This window comes from Erpetoichthys calabaricus, chromosome 10 (assembly GCF_900747795.2).
Source record: "Erpetoichthys calabaricus chromosome 10, fErpCal1.3, whole genome shotgun sequence".
Classification (NCBI taxonomy): domain Eukaryota; kingdom Metazoa; phylum Chordata; class Cladistia; order Polypteriformes; family Polypteridae; genus Erpetoichthys; species Erpetoichthys calabaricus.
In genome coordinates this window covers 95,376,672-95,391,252 of record NC_041403.2, presented here as the reverse complement: position 1 = coordinate 95,391,252, position 14,581 = coordinate 95,376,672, and the positions used below count along the sequence as shown (strand labels likewise).

The 14,581-nt window shown below is 37.4% G+C and overlaps 1 protein-coding gene across 1 annotated transcript in view; it reads right to left on the bottom strand.

Moving 5' to 3' along the window:
• LOC114659257 (sterile alpha motif domain-containing protein 10-like) overlaps positions 1 to 14,581 on the bottom strand; it is a 232,291-nt gene that overhangs the window by 71,514 nt on the left and 146,196 nt on the right. The window contains exon 3 of the mRNA XM_028811643.2: positions 14,548 to 14,581. This exon is cut by the window's right edge and continues 135 nt beyond it. Coding sequence (XP_028667476.1) covers positions 14,548 to 14,581 — 34 coding nt within the window. The remainder of the gene's footprint in view (positions 1 to 14,547) is intronic.

Here is a 14,581-nt window from a genome sequence, read left to right as displayed (position 1 = left end):
TGGTTAGAGTCCATGATCCAGAGGACCTTTGAGGAATCTACAGTACTTCATCTTAACCCCCAATTGGATGGGTTTAACAGTGTTAAAGGTAGTGTAGAAACAACAAATACTATCTTAATTGTAGTATTAGCTTTTTACAAGTGGGAGTAGGATCCCTGAAGAGTATAGAAATGCTGTGTAGCATATAGAAATTCAATTTTTTCTCTGTTAAGAGAGCAATATGGAATGAAATATTAAGAATTTAACAAAATGCATAACATAAGATAAGAGAGGTTTTCCATTTACTAGCATTGTGTATTTCATTTCTTCTTCTCCTATAAGCTGATTTGGTTGCCCCTTTTAACTTTTTAATGATGAGTTTGCCATTCCACCATATCACAGGCATATGGCCTTATATGAGCAGGCCTATAGGCAGTAGAGTAACTATTAGCATGGTTTTATTGGTTCAGCCTCTTCCTATACCAAAATAATATTTAAAATACGAACAGATTATATAGTACATTCTTAAAAATTTCCCCTAAAAGAAAACTAATCTTAAAAAGACTGTCAACGTTTTTGCCAAAATGTTCTGTATATGGAAGGGACATATTCTGCAAGCAGCATCAACAATGAAAGTGATTCACTGTAATTCAATACAGTCTTCTACAAACTAAGGTCGAGCTATGCCACCATAAATGGTAAATAAAGATTAAGACTAACTTTTTTCAGTTGGGCAGCAGTGCAGCATACTCATCATTTCATGGGTCATATAAATGTGATGGTGTATATAGAATAAGGAATAAGAAATAAGAAGAAGAAATGAGAAGAAGAAATTCCTCGTCTGTCGTTTTATACTTGTGTTAATTAATGCATGGCCTGTTAACACACGAGAACTTTGCTAGAGATCATATGATACATTTCTTATCAGCGTAACTGAATAGTTTTTATGTTCAAGTCCTGGGGTACCACTGTGCCTACAGGTTTTCATTTCAACCAGTTTCACAAATCAATTATTTCTTCTAATTGATCTAATTATTTAATTAGGTGACCTTTTTCCTTCTCTTATGTTCCCAGAAAACTTATCCATATTACTAACCGAGAATGCTAAACCGGATGATGGACGCAGGCACATCCGGCAATGGGCCGTAGCTGCAAAAAGACGTACTGCGCAGGCGCAAAAAGAGTCCGCGAGAGTCGGCTGAGGAGCCGAGAAAGGCGGACAAAAGAGGGCGAGAGAGGCGGATGAGGGGCCGCGAGAGGCGGACAAGACCACAGAAAAAATGAGTGAGCACAGGAAAAAGGGAGAAATGAGGCGCAAAGAGCACCGAAAAAAGGAAAAGGCACATAAAAAAGTCGTCAAACGCAAGCAAAGCACGAAACACATTGCACACGAAACTAGACCCAAAAAAAAAAAAAAAAAAAAAAAAAAAAAAAAAAAAAAAAAGAGGCTCGCGCACAACAGCAAGGCACCCCCCCCCCCCTACAGGCACCGTACGGGACACATACCAAGAGGGGGATTCAACAAGCCCATGGAACACAAAAAAAAGAACACAAAACCACCCCACAGACCCTACAAGCAAGGGACGGGACACACACAAAGAGGGGGATTCAACAAGACACAGGAACACAAAAGAAAGAAGACGCTCGCGCGACAACAATCCTCATACACCCCCCCCCCCCCCCACACACACACATCCATAAGAAGTGACACCCAAAGCCACATATTCTAAAGTGAACATCAGCACCTTCACACTAGACAGCATAGGTGTCAGCATTGGTGGATCTCCTTACAATAAAGCACTATTAACCGTTCAACTGCAGAAAAGGAAACATATTAACAGTGACTGCGATCCTCCTTATTACTTATCCATATTTCGCATGCTGAGAAAGAAACAAGTCATGAATACACGGTCACGGGTACAAAACGAAAAGGAAAGGATAACAGGAACAAACACACGAACACGAAAGAAACAACAAAATAGACGGCTATGCAGCATAGGTGGATCTCATTACAATAAGGCACTATTAACCGTCCAACCGCAGAAAAGGCTCCATATTAACAGTGAGTGCAATACTCCTTATTACTTATCCATATTTCTAAAAGAAAAAATGTCTCGACTCCAAAAACGCAAAGCTCAACTAAAGCTTCTAACTAACGATGTACCTAAAAGTAAAAACTTTATGAACTGCATTAGATCCTACAATAGTTCATTTGCTTTTGCATATACCGGAGTAAATATCAGGCCAACAAAAGGCAATGGCCCATACTGCTTTAGCTTATGTGCACAAATACTGCATCGCATTGGAACAGTGCACCCTGAAACAAATCAACAACGCAAATATGCACAAATCTACATCCTAGATCCACATTACGCAAACTATCAATCAAAGTGCTGCATCGCAACAGGCACGGATTCAAAACGAAACACCTCCAGTCTCAGACATACGTTAATGGCAGCAAAGGCTACAACGGGCTTCTCACACAGCACAGGCAAATCGATTACAGCTCCAAAACAACACGTCCCAAATACTACACATGCAACAACGCGCCTCTCAAACGGCACAAGGAAAACATACACCAGGAAAATTCATTCGGATTAATGAATGTCATTTGCATTCATTGTCATTCAGTTCACTTCCCTGAAGAAACAACTGGCAATACAAGTAATACATTTACACGTTGTTGTCAAAAGGGTCAAATTAGACTGCCTCCTTTACATTCATATACTGAATATCTGCAGAAGCTTATAACTGACGATGTACCTGAAAGTGAAATCTTTATCAACTACATTACATCCTACAAATCGGTATCCACTATGAACATTAACGGTGGCACTGCACGTGACATCCGTCTTGAAAAAATGTTGTTTATTGATGAATGTTCAATGGCATGAAGTCACTTACTCAACACCATTCATAAACTTCTACAAACGTTTATGAATAATAATATTCGATTTGGAGGAAAGGTACTTTTATGAGGAGGAGATTTTAGACAGTGATTAGCTATTCTTCCAGATGCCATGCACTCAGCTATTGTTCAGTGCACCTTAAAATACGCAGACAATTGGCATTGCTTTCAAAAGATACAGTTAGTAAAAAAAATACGATGTCCAGAACCAGATCATAACAATTGCTTATTACAACTGAGAGATGGTACACTCACCGATACAGATGGACTTCAGCCACATATTATTACAATTCCTCAAGCCTTTATCTGCGACGACTTAGTTACAGAGACATTTGAAACAGCAATCTCATTAGACCAAATGCACCTTTTAACACAACACACTATATTATGTCCAAAAAATATTAATGTGGAAAACATAAATACCCAAGTCATTCCATTACTTCCTGGAGAGACACAACTCTTTCTAAGCTCTGACAAAATTGACTCTGATCACAACAATAACCATCTTAAATGACCTTACAAGTTCTGAGCTGGAATTACCTTTTACACTTAAACGACGTGTACAAAGAAATTTTCAAATAAACCTTTACACTGTGCCACACACTTTATTGTTTGCTTTCTATTTGCATCATCTACACCGTCACACTATTCTATATCTCATTCATACATCACGCTCTTTGTCATTCCCAACACCAGAGGTTGGCGAGCGAAGCGAGCAGGGGGCAGAGCCCCCTAGTCTAGTATGAAGAAGAAATTCAGAAATGTGCATTTTTCCAGAGTTTTAAATGCTCAGCTTTCTTTTACCATATTCTAATCATCCCCTCATTTCCCAAATACAATTAGTGATGACAAATGCATACAGAGTAGCAAATGACACTCAGTATTAAGGGAAGTGGCTTCTTCATTGTCATATTCACTTGGGCGCTAATTAGTAAAAAAGGCTTAAGTCTGCAGCTCTAAAGTTTAGTCCTCTGGACCTCTGTGGCTGGAGGTGTTCATCCTCACCAAATTCTGTTTTCAACTGCTCACATTAATCTCTGTTTGTGCCTTTCACTTATCAATTCAAAAATTACAAACTTGGTTTGCTAAATTTCGATTGGAATGTAGCAAGTATTTATGTGTTTTAGTCTGTAAGTTATTTTTCTTGTTTGCTTTTTAAGTTTTTTTTTTCTTTTTTAATGTGCTGGTTATTTAAGCCTTTTCTAACCAATTAACTTACAAATGAATATGACAGTGAAGTAGATGTTTCCTATTAGCATTCAGTGTCATTTGCATTTGTGTTTGCACTGCTTGTCACTAATTGTTTGTATTTGTATACAATTTAGAGGGTAGCCTTCACAGGAAAAGGTAAATTAAAAAGAAAACTACAAAAGAATGTTAAGCATTTAAAACAAGGGCAAAATTTGGCAGTTGTGAATTTCTTCCAAATATCAATCTATATATAAGTTGCTCAGGTCTGTCTGTCTGTCATGCAATTACTTGGAAACTACTGGGGCTAGAACCTTGATCTTAATTGAAAGCTTATTACCTGATAAGCACTGGTGAATCAGCAAATTTGAGGTTCTGCCAACCTTGGCAAAATGAGCTGACTTTGTGTGTTTCTTACAGCAAATTGATCAAGAGGGTGATATGGCAGAAAGGAAAAGAAGAGTAGCGACATCTGCTAAGCATGAAGCAAACTGCAGAAGCAGATTACCTGATAGGAATAAGAACAGTGACAGCTGTGGCATCAGCATATACAGTGCAGCAACCTGATGGTATTGACAAACTACTAGGACTAGAACCTTGATCTTGGTCTTAATCGAAAATGTATATCCTGACACATTCTGGAAAGTAAAAAAATAAATAAATAAAGTCACAGCAACCTCAGAAAAGTAAAGTGATTAACAAAGTGACATGGCAGAAAGAAAATCAGCCCCATCTGCGGAGTATCTTACTAGTGTGCGGAAAAGTTTGTTGTAATAAAACCTGAATCCTTGCAAGCCCATCTATTGAGAATCCCCCAGTACATGCTACATATGTCTTCCAAATTCATAGTCAAGTGTAAGTATTGTGTTTATTGATCATAGCCTGTGACGAAGAACTATGTAATAGGTAGAAGGAAAAGGAAGACAACAGAAATCTTCAGAGTGTCAGACACATCACATACGGTGCTTAATAAAGATACAAGAAAGACAACAACAAAGAAATGCATGGAAACAAATGAGCACTGCTTTCAAACATTACGTCACTAATGTATTCACTGTGTCACAAATGCTTTATTGCACCAAAAGAGAATAGCCATCCAATCCATCAGTAAAGAAAAATTACAGCAGTAGTAAAAGATGACATCTAACTAGGAGAAGAAACCAACAGCATGGAGTCCATCACCCAGCTGGTGGTCAAACATTGAACATGGGGGTCTCCTAGCAAAGCAGCAGAACTCAGAAGGTTCAGAAGTAACTGTCAACATAAAGATAAAAATAAAGGCCTCTCTTAACATAAGTTCAATTTGTTCTGTGCCTGTCGAGAGCATGTATATGTTGTGTGTGCAGCAGTATGTACAGTTTAGGCTTCTGGGTGACAGTACAGACAGCTTTAACTGCCAAAAATATATAGTTAACTTAGAGGTTGTCAAGAAAACACACACTTTGGTGGACTGCTTTAGGAACCTGATAGTGATTAGGCAGCTAGACAATTGGATTGACTTGTTTTGTTTAGACAATTCAGCCATTTCTGATTTGACATTAGTCTCTCCAGTCCTGAAGTGCATGGCCAAAATTAGCAGCACCAATTCAACCACAAGGGTGTTCAGGTAACAGTGAGACAGAAGTCTAAGAGTGAAAATTTAGTCCTTAGGCTCCCAGGTGACCAATTCAAACCCAGAACAGATTCTCTGCATTTAGCACCAGGTCTGTCGAGACAGAGAACAACAAAATGCTTATAATTGTAAAGATTGCGTGAGGCAGCTGAGATACCTCTACCTCTGCAACCAGTGGAGCTCTGGACTCATAGAACTGCCATTAACCCAAGGTGAGCTGTGTGAAGCTGGGCTGGTGGTAAAATAATGCAGGCAAAGGATTAGGCAATCGTATGGATAGCTGTGTTGGGAGAGTCTCAAAGCTGAGACTCAGGCCTGGAACGGTGTTTTCTGCGTCAGTTCAACAGCTAAGAGATCAGTACATCTGCAGCCCCACACAAGGAGGTTCGCCTGCTCACTTACTATCAATAGATCACTGGACAGACACCTACGCTGCTGCACTGCCTCAAAGTTTTATTGATTTTTTTTTATACCAAAAATAACTGTTAATATTAAAGATATACAGCAATATGCACTGCAATGACATGATTTTATTTGATACAATATATTTTCAGTATTGTTTATGTATATTTTTGTCTTAAATGTTGTCTGTGAGTTTCTGCAACCTTTTGGAAAGTTTCAAAAATATTACCATTTAATTGTTCATGGCCAACTCGTGAATAACCAAAACCACAATATGAAGTTCATAGATATGCGTGAATACTGTACCTTATTTTGCATATCAGCACTAACAGTATCACTGTGCCACAATCTGAGATATTAAAGAGGAACTTGATATCTTTATGCACCAAAGCTAAAAGAAAATTTCAGAATTGAATTGTGTCTGGCCCCTTACCAAGATTATGTAAAGGGGTTGTGATTTATAGCAGATTGTGCTCCAGGTAGAGACCGTGTGTGCACATAAAAGCCTAGCCTTTGTGAATAATTGTAATGATTTTTGGGAAAGGCCTATATTTTTCAAGAGAGATAGTCTTCATCCTAACTGGAGGGGATCTTTTTTTCACAATACAACAACAAAACTGCCTGGCTGACTGATTAAAGTACAAAGTAAAGTACAGGCCACAGTCTTATGATCTTAAATCACAGGCTGTTGTATATCCCACCTGTTACTGTCCTGTAGCTCCTACCCAGAATGCCTGTTGTGGGGCATCTTATAATTTAGTATTGAAGAAAAATATGAATCATTTAACAACCAAAGAATAAAAATCATCATTTAGACCAGAAGTTAAAATCAGCTCTTCCACTACGGGTACCCGTATTAGTAACTTAATTCAAATTAAAACAAAAAATATAGCACCATAACAGAAACATCACTGCAGTTTAAAATGATGCGTGCTAAACATTTCCTCTCTTGGAAATAAAGCTGTAAAAAACAAAAAAAAAGGTTTGTGTCATCTCATTCAAACTAGGCTTGCTAAATCTGATACTATTCCCTTAGCCAAGGCATCACCAAACAGTTATACATTCCTTCACAAATCTAGAAATACTGCTCGAGGAGGTGGCCGTAGGATAATTCTCTGTGGTGAACTGCAAACTGCTTCTAAAAAATTATTTGAATTTACATCTTTTGAGGCACTCGTATTACATAGTAAAACTGATTCCAGCATATACAGACTACCAGGGCCAAATTCATTGTTCATGGCTGAATATTGCAGTCTTTAATCCTATTTAGCCATAGGTTATGATCTTGTAGTGTTGATAGGGGATTTTAATATACACATTGACGAGGAAACTGGAACTTTACTTATTTGTTAAACTCAGTAGGGTTTTGCTGGATTGTCGATATCTCATAGTCATAACCACACACTAGATCTAATTATTACTTACAGAGCTGAGATTCAAAATTTACAAATTACACCTTTATATGAAGTTATTTCTGATAACTACTTAATTACATATGATTTGGTTTTGCTCTTAACAGTATATTTGCAGATTAAAACAAGGACAGTGCTCAAGTACAATAGTGGAAAAACTAATTTGAATTAGCTAACATGAAATTATATTGTGGGCGGCACGGTGGCGCAGTGGTAGCGCTGCTGCCTCGCAGTTAGGAGACCCGGGTTCGCTTCCCGGGTCCACCCTGCGTGGAGTTTGCATGTTCTCCCCGTGTCTGCGTGAGTTTCCTCCGGGCGCTCCGGTTTCCTCCCACAGTCCAAAGACATGCAGGTTAGGTGGATTGGCGATTCTAAATTGGCCCTAGTGTGTGCTTGATGTGTGGGTGTGTTTGTGTGTGTCCTGCGGTGGGTTGGCACCCTGCCCAGGATTGGTTCCCTGCCTTGTGCCCTGTGTTGGCTGGGATTGGCTCCAGCAGACCCCCGTGACCCTGTGTTCGGATTCAGCGGGTTGGCAAATGGATGGATGGATGGATGGAAATTATCTTGTGCCTTTGAAAGAGGATTTGGATCCAGTAGCTTCTATTAAAACAAAAGTGATTAAAGCACGTACTGTAGAAACTCACCCTGGTTTAATGAGAATACTGAAACACTTAACCTAGAAAGCTGAAAACTGCAGCGTATATGGAGAGCAATAAAGCTTATAGTCTTCCTAATTGCTAGGACAGAGAAGTGTTAAAAATATAAAAAAGCCCTCTTTATACCTTGCTTGGACTACCATTCTAGATGAATAGATAACAATAGCGATAGTCACTGTTTACTGTTTAGCACAGAGGCTGATCTATCAAAGGGTGATTCTGAACTACAATACAAATTACCTTCAGACATTAGTTGTGCAGACTTTAAAAACTTCTATAATGAGAAAATTGACAATATAAGATCCCAGATCTCAGCATCACTTTACCAACTTAATATTAGATTAGCAAACCCTGTCTCGTCTTGTTCACACTACTTTAGCAATTTTCATTTGGAAACAGAACAGGAAGTCATAACATTAATTTCTAAAATGAAATCTATTTCTTGTTCTTTAGCATTATCAATCGTTCATTACTAAATGGCACAGTTCCTGATGAACTAAAAGATTCAGTTATGAGACCATTACTTAAAAAGATGGAGATAGACCCACAAATGCTTAACAAATACAGATGCAATCCAAATTTACCCTTTCTCTCTAAAATATTTGAAAAATTAGTCACCTTTATTTTACTACACAGGGTGGAAAATTACATTGGGCTCATAGGCACTGTGCTTGTGTGGTTTAGTTCTTATTTATCAAATCAATTCCAGTATGTACAGAAATGTGCCGACAGTACTCCATCGTTACACTCAGAAGTTAAATATGGTGTCCTGCAGTGCTCAGAACTAGGACCTTTACTGTTTTCACTTTACATACTTTCATTAGGAATGATCATTAGAAAACATGGCATTCATTTTCACTCATATGCAAATAACATCCAATTATACCTTTGTTTGAGATGAAATTACACTTCTTCATTAGTGTCCTTAATTATGTAAGTGAATTAAAGTAATGGATGAATAAGAACTAATTGTCTCCGAATACAGAAAAAACTGAAATTTTAGTTTTCAGCCAGGAAATGATGATGACCACGACAATATTCTGTCACTTTTAAACTCAGTTGGAATCACCATTAGTTTTAGTGAATTCAGTGCATAACCTAGGTGTTATCTATGACACTAGCAAGTCATTTTAATCACACATTAAAAAACTATCCAAAACCTGTTTTTTCCATACTAAAAAATAAAATGTTTTCTAAATATACAGGACACTGAAAAATTATTTTATGCATTTATTTTAGTAGGATTAACTACTGCAATACAGTACATTATTAACTTCTTTTTGTACCTTTCAGTTACAGTCATATGAAAATGTTTGGGAACCCCTCTTAATTCTTATTTTTGTTTATTATTGGCTGAGCTTTCAAAGTAGCAACTTCCTTTTAATATATGACATGCCTTATGGAAACAGTAGTATTTCAGCAGTGACATTAAGTTTATTGGATTAACAGAAAATATGCAATATGCATCATAACAAAATTAGACAGGTGCATATAATTGGGCACCCCAACAGAGATATTACATCAATACTTAGTTGAGCCTCATTTTGCAAATATAACAGCCTCTAGATGCCTCCTATAGCCTTTGATGAGTGTCTGGATTCTGGATGGAGGTATTTTTGACCAATGTTTTTATACAAAATCTCTCCAGTTCAGTTAAATTTGATGGCTGCCGAGCATGGACAGCCTGCTTCAAATCATCCCATAGATTTTCGATGATATTCAAGTCAGGGGACTGAGACGGCCATTCCAGAACATTGTACTTCTCCCTCTGCATGAATGCCTTTGTAGATTTTGAACTGTGTTTTGGGTCATTGTCTTGGAATATCCAACCCCTGCGTAACTTCAACTTTGTGACTGATGCTTGAACATTATCCTGAAGAATTTGTTGATATTCGGTTGAATTCATCTGACCCTTGACTTTAACAAGGGCCCCAGTCCCTGAACTAGCCACACAGCATGATAGAACCTCCACCAAATTTGACAGTAGGTAGCAGGTGTTTTTCTTAGAATGTGGTGTTCTTCTTCCACCATGCAAAGCGCTTTTTGTTATGACCAAATAACTCAATTTTTGTCTCATCAGTCCAAAGCACTTTGTTCCAAAATGAATCTGGCTTGTCTAAATGAGCATTTGCATACAACAAGCGACTGTTTGTGGCGTGAGTGCAGAAAGGGCTTCTTTCTCATCACCCTGCCATATAGATGTTCTTTGTGCAAATTGCACTGAATTGTAGAACGATGTACAGATACACCATCTGCACCAAGATGTTCTTGCAGGTCTTTGGAGTTGATCTGTGGGTTGTCTGTAACCATTCTCACAATCCTGTGCATATGCCGCTCCTGTATTTTTCTTGGCCTGCCAGACCTGGGTCTACATTCCTTACAGTTGAAACTGACAGTTTAAACCTCTGAGATAGCTTTTTGTAGCCTTCCCCTAAACCATGAGACTGAACAATCTTTGTTTTCAGATCTTTTGACAGTTGCTTTGAGGATCCCATGTTGTCACTCTTCAGAGGAGAGTCAAAGGGAAGCACAACTTGCAATTGACCATCTTAAATACCTTTTCTCATGATTGGACACACCTGTCTATGAAGTTCAAGGCTTAACAAGCTAATCAAACCAATTTGGTGTTGCAAGTAATCAGTATTGAGCAGTTACATGCATTCAAATCAGCAAAATTACAAGGGGACCCAATTTTTGCACAGCCAGTTTTTCACATTTGATTTCATTTCATACAACTAAATACTGCTTCACTAAAAATCTTTGTTCGGAAAACACCCCAGTACTCAGATGTTCCTAGGAAATGAAAGACATACCACTGTTATTTTTTTGTTGAAAGCAGAGTAAATTATTATGCAGTCTGAGAGGGGTTCCCAAGCTTTTTCATGACTGTAATTCAAAAAACTGCAGCAAGAATTATTACACAAACCAGAAAATATAAACACATAACTCTATCTCACAGTTAAGCTTAGGGTTGATTTAAAAATCCAAATTTTAAAATATAAAGCCTTAAATGGCCAAAGCCCTGCTTGCTTATCTGAATTTTTCATTACTTACCAACCACAGTGCTCATTAAGACCTCAAGATGCTGGCTTACTTCAGATTCCAAGGATTAATAAAATAACAGTGGAATGTTGAGCTTTTAGTTACAGGGCCCTGAAGCTGTGGAATGACCTGCCTGCTGATATAACAGGTACCCCTTCAGTCTCAGCTTTAAAATCTTGGCTGAAGGCTTACAACTTCAGTCGAGCATACCCTGACTAGAGCTGCTGATTACCTGTGCATACTGCCATTTTGGTTGTTAGTCATTTGTATAGAAAAATAAGTAATACAATATTTTTAAACCATCACTAACCCTCTGAAATTCTGCTTCTCTTCATGTATCTGGATGTAGCACTTGGTGCCACTGTTCTACTGCCAGGTTGCTCTCCTGGGTATGAAAAAGGCATCTCTGATGAACGAGCACTGGAATCATTGGGTGGAAAGATGCTCTCATCAGACTAGATGGCCAGCACAGACTCCACTATAGAATGCCCAGGAGCAGGTTGACGGATAGTTGGCTGAGAATTCCAGGACCATGATTGTGTCTGCCTTTCTATTTTAATCTCCGCTGCTGTCAACTGGCCATAGTTCAACAATTAATTAATGTACAGATATTGTTGGTTTCCATTTATGTTAATCAGGTTCTATTTTGTTTTTTGTGTGTTTTTACAAATCTGTATTTTTATATGTACTAGTTCTGTATTTAGTAATTAGTATAACCTATACTTGCATTTTAACCTAAGAATTTGTTTGCAGCGCTCTGCCCTTGTACTCCGTGAAGAGCACTATACAAAATTAAGTTGTATTGTATTTTAAGTTGTATCATTACAAAGCTGCATTTTCTAATAGTGAAATCAAAACACTGTGTTACCAAAATGGAAGAGTTTAGCTTGCTCTATATGGACCATCTTTACTTTCCTAGAATCATACAAGATAATCTTTCTTAATCCAAAATAACACACAAAATAGGCCAACTGTACAAACAATATGATAAATTAGAAGAGTGAGCTATCAATTTGTTAATAAAAAAGTGCAGGTAACAACAGGACAACAGGACTAATTAGAGAACCAAAACTTGGACCAAACATAAAATAAATGTGATGTCATTTATACTTCGAAGTCTTAATATATGAGTATTGTTACAAATTATTAAATTGCTAATACTGACCTAATGGCACTGCTAGTTACTCAAAATCCTATGATATGATGATCCACCTAGAGGATAAGAAATAATAGTAGCTATTCATTTCTTAGCTACTGTACATATGGAGAGAAGCTGTCATTTACTGTGCCACAGGGCTTACAAGAATAAAGGGTGTACCTTTCCAAACTTTTATGGATAAGTATTGCTGTCACAGGAAAAATTAACTGAAGGTTTTCAATGACAAACGCACTTTGAGATTTCATCTCTAGAGCATGGTTTGTGCATTTTTGTAAAGCCATCTGCCTATGGTAAATACTTTGTGGACGCTGTAACCCAAAAAGGAATGGATTGATTCTTAGAAATTCTGTCTACAATTTGAACTTATTAGTTTTAAGAGCTAAATGGGTTTTGGGTGAATTCCAAATATTCAGCTTCGAACAACAACAGCCAAATCACTGCTCTGAATTTCACAAAACTTGTCATATACAATTTGATCATTCAAAGTTAAACATTTTTAAATGCAGTAGTCACAGCAGCTAACCTTTAATTATAAAGAAACGCTGATTACGTTATATGCCCTTGTTAAATTACAAGCATGTTAGGCTTACCATTACAGCAGACTAAAGAAAAAACATCAGTGGTATCGCATCTTGTGCATATTTTGGTAAATTCATATCATAAATTGTGGTCATGTTATAGAAATGTATCAAATCCATTTTTATATTTTTAATGTTATAGTTTTACTTTCTATTTTTTTGCATACTTTAAAAGTAAATTGTTGTTCCCATGGGCCATTTCCCACTAGCTGAAATTTCTATTTGTTCATTCAAAACCTAATACAGAATTTGTAATTACTGTATTACTACATTTGTGCTGATAAAAGCCAAAATGAAAAAAAACAACCAATTTGAATATGTAATCTTTCATAAACAAGTCCTGGGATGTATAATCACTCTGACCACTGCTACTTTAGGCATGGTTCACATTTTTTTATCTAATAAAAACAGTCCTCAGGCAAGATCATCCCTCTGGCTATGCATCAGACTCAATTCACTTTGGCTGATTAGCCAGCACTAAACCCACTTTGGCAGAAAACCTTTTGTGCTCCATCTACCGGACAGGCAATATCAACAACTGCACTTTATTTTTACATACAACAGCATGCTTCACAGTATGCAATGACCTGGAGTGCTAACTGGACCATTCATCCATCCATTTTCTTATCAAATCACCAAAATGAAAACCATCAGTTAATTGCATAAAGAAAAACATGCACAAATACAGCTAAGTATGTACAGATTCATGCAAAAGGCCAAAGGAGAAAAAAAACACTCCGATAATATTTGAATCCTTGAGACAGAACACAGTTTTTGCTTAAAGAAAATGTCTGAACAAACCTTGGTAAGGTGACAACTGAATTTCTTGAGTATTCTGTGAATCACAAACAAAAGTGCACAGGCTTACGTCTAAACCCTTGGCTATGACATACGAAGAGACAAAGTGGGATCAGTCTATAATTATGTCACTTCTAATATCTGCTTCAATTCAGATAATGTTTATTAATGCACATGCCCAGCAAGCAAAGCACTGAATTATAATAATGTGAAGTGGGCAATTTGCAGTGCTGTTTTTAAAGAATACTCTAAATTTTTATTACATTATATGCTGTGAACTATTTACTGGGATCCTCAGAAGCAAGCCATAAATGCAAAGAACACTAGGCCCAGTCCAGAAAATAAATGAAGAGGATTTATTACAAGGATCATTAACATGCCTGGGGAGGTAATAACAGAAAGGGACTAACATACAAAACAAAATAACAACCTGTCAATAACATTGCTGTTCAGTTACCAGAATACTTAGCTGAAAAGAATCAGTAAAGTTACTGACCAGCAAGTGACAGAGGTACACTGGTCTGACGGACACAGGAGCTAACAGATATTTTTTTCATTTGTTACTTTCAATAACTTTTTGTCTTTGCATTACACAAGGAAGCCCAAGGTGGATCTCAACACTTTTTTGATTTCTCTTATAGTCTTATTTTTACAATATATACAGTAAGGTGTCTGGTAAAAACCTATTAACAAGAAAACTCTAAAACCAACAACCTGACCCTCACCAAAGGTCTAAAAGTAGAATCTGTGTATGCCAGGGTGTTTTGTTAACTACAACATTTGTGCTACAACAAGCAACAACCCCACATATACCTGTAATAGCATGATGTGAGAAGGCCTCTACATA